General features: G+C 42.2%; 1 protein-coding gene across 1 annotated transcript in view; it reads right to left on the bottom strand.

Moving 5' to 3' along the window:
• Positions 1–5,279: 5,279 nt before the first annotated feature.
• Positions 5,280–8,637, bottom strand: part of LOC107188926 (synaptic vesicle glycoprotein 2C-like) — an 8,335-nt gene continuing 4,977 nt past the window's right edge. Inside the window, exons 8-12 of the mRNA XM_015577325.1 lie at positions 8,109–8,271; positions 7,878–7,992; positions 7,645–7,804; positions 7,184–7,311; positions 5,280–5,386 (exon numbers count right to left, since the gene is read on the bottom strand). Of these exons, the coding sequence (XP_015432811.1) occupies positions 5,280–5,386; positions 7,184–7,311; positions 7,645–7,804; positions 7,878–7,992; positions 8,109–8,271 (673 nt within the window). The remainder of the gene's footprint in view (positions 5,387–7,183; positions 7,312–7,644; positions 7,805–7,877; positions 7,993–8,108; positions 8,272–8,637) is intronic.

Genomic DNA, 8,637 nt, shown 5'->3' on the forward strand with positions numbered 1-8,637 from the left:
TAAAGCAGAGATAAGGCGGGTATCAAGATTTTGCAGTGTGCATTCCTATACTCTCGAGGTTACCGTGAATCGATCGAGTGCAAATAATTAAAGATTGAAATGTAAATAGAGCGAAGCACTGATAATCCTGTTAGCGATCACGCATACGTGAATTTCATGTGTTCTCGTTAGTTCCATCGAATAAATTCTCGATCCGCCTAAGAGATGATTTCAGTGTGCTTGACCCCAGCGATCGTTTCAATCCCCCCCCAATGAAATCAGATTCCATCGTGCTCGTATCGCGATATCCGCGGAACGATTGCAAAGAAAGAGATTTAAACAGGATCATGCAACACACGTTGTTCGACCGACCCGATACCATGAATCCGATATCGCGAAACGTTACATCATAGACCAATGGTAGAGATCGACGTGGCATTTGTACGTCGAATAATGACTTGTCAAGACGGATTAAAGAATCGTAGACGGGTTGACGTTGACAATGATATCTTTCATTGAAGAGGAGTCGATCTCGCGGCTATCGATATACACTCGTGATTCTCCGCTGACAACGTCATCTCGATATTCAATGAAGATAATGAATACATAAACGATACATTGTAAGACGTTCAATGTTCAAAAGAATATACCTGTATATCTTCTCGGTTATAATTATAACGCTCGCCGGTGGTAACATGTTAACCAATCTCTGCGGATCTATCGATAAGCCTTCGTGTCGGACGGGCAAAAGAAGACCTGAAAGGATTAGCGGTTCCAAGTAAAAAAGCTCCTGAGGATCGATCGTGGCAAACAATGATGCGTTCAGTTTTAATGGGCTGCGGGTTTCTTGCGGCGGCAAAGACGACGACGATGCTCGGGACATCCGTCGTCGATTGAGTCGCTTCTTCAGGGTGACAATCTCCCCCCTCTTCTCGGCCTGCCACTCGACCACTCGTCGGTGGTCTTCAAGGACCTGTCACGGGGACTGCTTCGTCATTGTCACCGGAAGCTGCGTCCTCGCGGCCCCAAGCAATAGGGAATCTCGATAAGTGCTGCGGGAAGCTATCGAGTTCACGTGTTATTTTCGCCGATCGTGAAAAGTGAAGATTTCTTCTACTTTGTGCCTTGATACGAACCGTCAAATATACTTAACGCACAGACAAGGGATCACGGTCAATGACTGGTGATTTTAGACCGAGTAAAAGGAAAGTTTAAACGATTACCGCCTCTGTTGCTGTTTCTTCGGCGAATGATCTAACGGGTCGACGACCTTAAAAATCGTTCTCGATTCAAACATATACTAGATACTTGAGTGGGTACTTCAATAAATTTTTGTTCAACGAACCAAACCGAATATGGGACGGTAGATCTAAATTGGTTAATTCTACAATAGGAGAACTTAATGATCTAAACTGAATATACTGTAAATTTAAATCCAGTAATTTCGTAGTTGATTTCGATCAAATTAATACGCGATCGGTAGTTCCACGAACAATGGGATTCGTCGCGAGGTATTGCGACACCCACAAAGGGTCTCCGGACGACCATGAAAAAGAGAAGATGAAATCAGGGAAGAATGGACAAAAAAGAATCTTCAATAATGCCAACGCTCCCCGACAATTTTCAGTTTCACTGACTCCACCGGAAGTGGCTTTCCCACTGTTTACGGTGGAATTGAGACGCGTCCCCGTGGATCGTAGGCAGCCGACGTCGACGGATTCGACCTAGACAGTTACCGGATCGGCGAAGAATATGGGTGTCGTAACAAGAACAACGGAATGTTGCATAAAAAAAGACGGGCCTCATTGTCAAGCTTGGTCTCTGCACGCCTGACCGACAAAAACATTTCCCCTCTGTCACGTGACAATTTAACCTTCTAACCTTGATCATTAGAGGATCGTGCAGCTAGAATCCTATTTTTCAGATCCTTGGACTGATCAATATTTCACGGCATTTTTGTTCATAATAACTTTCTTCCATAGACGAAACGCATAAATGAATAGATCCCACACAATTCTAACACCGATTTCATACCATAAGCAATTTTATAAGAATTCAAGAGAGATAGTTTTCTGGAACTATTATTTCTGGAACTGGTAACTGCACACGAATTTGCTTTGCATAGTGATTCACACGCACATCAACGGAACCATCAAATCGACGAAAGAAAAAAAAAATACCGCAAAACTCGACTGTGTTCGCAATCTCACGAGGAAATCTGAACGAGGAAAGTTCAACAACGAAGAAAACAAGAGTCAGGAGCGAAGGCAAAATAGAGGAACACGAAGGTGGGATGAAAGCATAAGCAGGAACCACGAAAGACAAGGATCAGGAAGAGAGGTCGGGTGCAACGGGAAGCGAGCGAAGGGCGGGGAAGGGGGAACGTGAAAGAATTGAACAAGAACGGTAAGGAGCAAAGAGTCGCACGGTGTTCCATAGGCATAGCGGGTCCGACGTAGCGGTAGATACTTCTAGATAATACTCTCATTTACATAGGCAGCCGCATAAATGAAAAGTAATGCGATTCATCGGTGTGCGCGTATCGCGTAAGAATTGTATCTGGGTAAGTGGATGCAGGAGCTTGCTTTCGGACACGATTATCGGTGTGCGATTTCTGTGGCATAGACTGGCAAATTCGTTATCTGGATAAAAGGGTCTTGAATAACGAAGAAAAGATAGAAAAAGAGTAATTCGCCATTTTTCCGTAAAAATTGCAATTTTTATAATAATTTACTGCTTCTTGATTGAGTAGAGGTTTGGGAGACTTTTTTCTTTTGGGAAAAAAACTGTCAGAAATGAATTCAACCGGTGGCAGGTCTCAAGCCTTTGTCGAGTTTGCCTAGCCTAGCATCGATAATTGATTTTCTGACGACTGAGTGAAGTGACCACTGCCTGTGACGATTTCGAGGTCAATTTCTTAGTTTCCGATCTCGGTTGTATAACGTTCCCTGAAATTGAAATCGAGTCACGATTTAATATCGTCGGATCAGAGGTTCGCTCTTTTATGTGAATTATTCGAATTATTTTGTAGAAACAGGAAGAAATTATGAGTAACGCCACCGGTGTCGTCGCGGCGACTTCATAATTAATTAAAGGGTAAAAGCACCGCTTGAACGCAGTCGTTCGACCAAGCGCGCAGTTGTTTTACACCTTCCTGTCGTTTCTCGAAGTTACTCTTGGGTGGTAACCCTGACGTTTCGACGTGCAACCTTCACGGTGTGTCTGTTACCGAACAACAAGACTTCGAGCAAAGTTGCTGTACCTAAAACTTTGTAACATAAGAATCCCTCGGTCCGAGATCTTGCCATCGTTTTCTGGGTGTTACATAGTTAAAAACCATGACCTCTGCTTCTAAACTCCCTAACCCTGTGTCCACCGGATGAAGAACAACATCAAGCTCTGTCAGGAGGTTAAAACTCAGGGGCAGGGTATAATTTCTGTACACAACATGGTAGATACTTCCAAGAGGGATCAAGAGGCATAAACTTTAATTAGACATTTAAAAATGTTCTCTCCAAAAACGTTCCTAGCCCTGGACTATCTTGGAGGTCCAACTGATAGTCTAAATTTACTCCAAAGCCACGTTGGAATCCCTTTCCAAAATACATACGATGACAGTAACCGATTGGATCTTTCCAAAGATCTCAAGCAGCGAACCTTCCTCTACAGAACCCAGTAAATAACCCACCGTTGCTGTAATAATATCAAGTATTATCAGAAATTAATTACTTAAAGTTCTGAAAAAGCGGGCTTGTTTATTTTACGAATTCAAATTCAGTACTAGTTACCTAACAGAAAACCACTATCATTGAACAGAATTATTCCTGCCCCGCAAATCTCCGGAACAAATCACTTCTCCAGCCAATGAACTCTACTACGGCGAGTTTACTCCAGTAGTAAACGGCCGTAGTACGGTTACTCGAGAAACAATCCGAGCAGCCCGACAGTCAGTCACAACGCGTCGTTATCGGCATGAAAGGAGAAAGGCAAACGGATGTGTTGGGTGATCCGAGAATTTCGCAGGAAGAAGTTAACAGTATCGGCGCCCGATGCGTTTCCCGATGCGACTGCAGGCCGGCTCCCGTACCCACGGAGGCTCCCTTTTATTTCTCGTGGAAAAGAAACGATCCAGCTGAATAACGACCGTGAAATCGCGATACGATGTCTTCGTCTTCTGTAAAGAATTAGAGTAGCGACAGGACCCGCTCTCATGAGAATACACATCGGTATCGTCTCGTTTTGGCGCTGTTTTTTCCTACTCGTCGCTTCGTATGCGAGCTCGCGGCCAGTTGTTCCTTTGTCGAATTAGCGAAAGCCTCGTGATCTCATTTATTAGCGATCAGAAAGGGGCAATTCATTATCTAGATAAAAAGTTTCGAATAACGAGTAGAAGATAAAGTGGTACTTTGTTACTTTTTATCGTTTAAACGTGGAAATTTCAGCTTCTATCATGTGGTGTACTGGAGATCTCGTGGAACCCTGTAATTACAATAATTTTTCGAGACTGTCTGCTTCGACGAAGAAAAGCAAAGTTATTAGGCTGATTGTGGAGGATCTACGATGATCTTCTCGCACAGCCTCGCTCAATAATTGAATAAGAACAATTGCCCAGTACCTGGAGCACAGCTAAGGAAGAAGATTCTCCATTTATATTCAAATTGGACTAACAATGTGAAGCTCTTAAAAGTGAACGACGCTTGGGTGAATGAAGGAAAAACATAGAAGCAGTGCCAACACGTTTTTCCCTGGGCTAGTTACACGCTGTACGTGCGCATGCCTCCCTTCCGCAATTTATTTGGAATGCTGTCTTAGGCGCCACACGGTTCGCGCACAGAACACCGAAGAAAATGTAGAGTTACTCCAAACAGTTCTGTTTTTCCGTTGGTTATCTTGCTTTCGTTAACGTAAAGTAATTCAAGTGAACAGAAGATCATTTTGATCGTCTTCGACTGTATCAAAAGCAACACATTGACACGCGTTCCAAATATTTACATCGTACTCTATAGTATTGTACAAGTTTGGAAAGGAATTGTTCGAACCATACGCGTTTTTTTCTCACAAGATAGTATTTATTTGCCATTTGCGTCACATTAATTGACTTGCAATTAAGTATTTATACGGACAAAAGACGCGATTACACTTAATTAATTTAGGCATACAATTATCGCATATATTCGTACATATTCGTTTCTTTTCAAAAAAGATCTTATGTTGTGAATGGATATACTTAATAATCTAACAAAAAATGAAATTTTACTTAAATATACTGAGATAAAATTGCTGTCTCTCCTAAAAATGATTTATCTATACCCCTGAGATTTGTTCGAACACTTCTTTGGAAGACTATAATTAACAAATGGCAGACACTGGATATCTTCCTGCAGACACTGTCTGCACTTCCTGCAGACTTCAGTAAATCGAAACCATTCAGTTAAATTTTTACAATGGGTACTATGAATTTTAAAATCACCTATCTACTCAGAACTCCAACTTAAAGTTCTTCGAAAACAAAATGTCTGCATATAATGTGCAATACTAACTAATAATCTCGTGAATCAGTACGAAACAGATGCCTCTGGATCAATTGTACAACCGGACCAATACGTCAGACAGGACCGTGACACTGTTCAGTAAACGAAAACTCTCAGTTCAATATTTACAGTAGATTCTACAAATTTAAAAATCAACCGTTGCCTGAGAACTCCAGGCTAAATATAAAATAATAATAAAAATAAGATGTCTCCATATAATGTTAAATACTAACTAATCTTAATGCATACGAAGCAAATGTCTCTGGGTCAACTGCACAACCGGACCAATACATCGGAAAGGACCGTAACACTGTTCAGCAAATCAAAACACCTCAATTAAATTTTTACAGAGGCTGCTACAAATTCTAAAATCACCTGATTGCGAAATCCAACCTAAGATTCTATAAAAATAACATATCTCCACATAACATTCGGTACTAACTACTGATCCCGTGAACTGTTACGAAGCAGACGTGTCTCTGGGTCAATCGTACAACCGGACCAATACGTCGGAAAAGACCGTGAAGGAACGCGTGTGGCGTCGCAATCGACCGCGGAGCGCCTTGACTTTCTCCCTATTGTGATACGCTCGCGGTATACACGAACACTTTATTTTTTTTTTTATGGACACGCGTAATTACTCGATCAACGTGAGTGGCCGCGGACGTGTCGAGATCCCGGGCGCAAGATAAAGCCCCGTCCACACGAGAGCCGAACATCCGAGGTGTGTATACGGGACCGAGACCGGCGAGCATGTGGGTGAAGGCTGCGGAGGGCTCTCCAGGATGTGTCGAAAGTGAAACCCCCAAGGCCTCGTGCACCTTCTTCGCCATGTATGTGCGTATGTATCTGTACATAAGTACGCTTACACGAGGAGGGTCTCTCGATCGTCCTCGACGCGCTCGATCATCGTTACGGATCGGTATCGATCTTCTCCCCACGGCTGAAAATGTGACCGTGAACGGAACAAGCGAAATATCCACCCACGGATCCGCCGTTGCGCAAACATCATTCTTCTGTTCCTTCTTGCTTCGATGAGCCCACCCGTCGTTATTGTCGGTAGTATACATGCCCACTTAGTATATTCCCTTTTTCCACTCGCTTTCACGTTCACCGATGCAGATTTTGAAACGGAGTCTCCCCGACGACGCGATTTATTCCTCGTCGTCCTCCCGTAACCCCACGAAGCCAGACGAGAGACCGTACTTCTTCTCTTTCGCCTCGAAGTCGAAGGGACACCAGTTCCCGTGAAACTCTGACAGGATACGATCCATCACCCTCCACCAAGACTTCTCTCTCAGAGACGGTAACTTCTTTCTCGGTTAACCCAATATTATGACGCAAACGCGTATAAATCTATCGCAATCGTTGGCCACCACTGGCCGCAGAAACGACGTCCTCGAGCATCGTTCGTCTCGCTGGCCCAGTTCTCCAAGATATATTTATTCGGGCGATCAGACGAAAACTTAGCGAAACGCCCGTATAACTTTCTGTGAGGGAAATGTTTGGAAATTGTGGGTTGAAGTGAAATCGAATTTACGAACAGTCCTCCTTATTTCTTGGTCCTTTTGGAGAGCGGGAGAAGGCGGGTTATGACGATGCACACTGGAATAGAGATATGAGTTACGATATTTTTCAACGGTGGGAATTGGCTGAAAAAATGGGTCGCTTACTGAAGACGAAGCCGGACAATGCGATCATGGGCGCCAGACATCCGTAACCCAGTAGAACGGGGAAGAGAATGTTACCGATGATCGATCCCGTTCTTCCGGAGCACATTACTAAGCTCACTGCGATCGTTCTGTTTCAGGACAGTCAATACAATTACTTAGTGTTCTTTAAAAATTAATATTTCATATTTATTACTGACTTGATTGATAAATAGTAGGTATAGTAATAAATAGTTCTGATATTTTTTAAGAGGATAACAAATAGGCATGTCTTCTGAATTTCAATTTAGTAGTATTTTGACTTGCTTGGAAACGAACACTGAATTTATGGAAAATAGTGGCCTAATTATTCGTATACCTAAATTTTCCTGTAGATAACGTAAGTTTTGTAAATGTTAATAATAATACTTTATTTTACTATAAGACTGACCTGGACCAAAATTAATTTAAAGAAAAGTTCGAACCGTAAAGACGTTGGAAAGAGAATAACAGCCACGCCAACGACGATGTTCACTGTAGTATTCGTCAACCCAGTGAATATACAGGTTAATATTAACGTTACCCACGTATTGGTCGACCAATTCATGTACACTATACAGATGAAAGCGATTCCGTAACAGATAGCTGTAACAAAATCAACAAAGACATCATTTACACGTTGGAAAATCTGTAACGTAATAATATTCTGAACACTCACACAGCAAATTCTTGTGATTCAGAACATGTAGGACGAATCTGGCTACTAGAATGAGAATGCTTCCAGTGGTAGACATGAGAACAGTGTTCATGTAAATCGATTCGTTGACGACCTTCTGTAAATCATAAATCAGATCGTACGATTACCGAAGTCTGTGAATCCTTAATTAATACCTCGTCGATTGTATCGGAGAAAAATCTGAAAGAAGGAGTACGAACACAATTCTCTTACGTTTACACAAGTTAACTCTTCCACTTGTGCTGCCTTCTGCACAGTTGAAAGGTCCATGATTTCACAAAATGATGATTCGTTTCCTGTTGTATTATAATTCATGGATTCGAAGTTGCCCAGTATGGTGAAGAGTTCAGGCTGCCATAAGCGAATGGTGTTTGTCCTGAAAAAAAGACGGAAAGTATAGAAAAATTCAAGAATGTTATTGAACACGTGGAATTAAACGTGATTAAGAATGTCATGTTCTGTCGTGGAATTTTATAATAATCGATCACGGTGCGTGGAGCTTTCAATTAGTAATCTCCCTTTTTCTGACGTCAGGAAATATCGACAAGCGTCACAGTATCGTGTATCGCGCGAGTTAAAGCAGCGTGCTCATAGATTAAGCGAACGTGACGTTTGTAATTACGGAAGCGGTTAACAGATACGGAGTTCCGGTGCGCTAATAAAATTGTATAAACTTTTCTTTGCATTCCAATCCGTATTACTCAAACTTAAACACCTGCAAATTCGTTCCTTTCTCTTTCCC

The sequence above is a fragment of the Dufourea novaeangliae genome, unplaced genomic scaffold (assembly GCF_001272555.1).
Source record: "Dufourea novaeangliae isolate 0120121106 unplaced genomic scaffold, ASM127255v1 scaffold125, whole genome shotgun sequence".
Taxonomy (NCBI): domain Eukaryota; kingdom Metazoa; phylum Arthropoda; class Insecta; order Hymenoptera; family Halictidae; genus Dufourea; species Dufourea novaeangliae.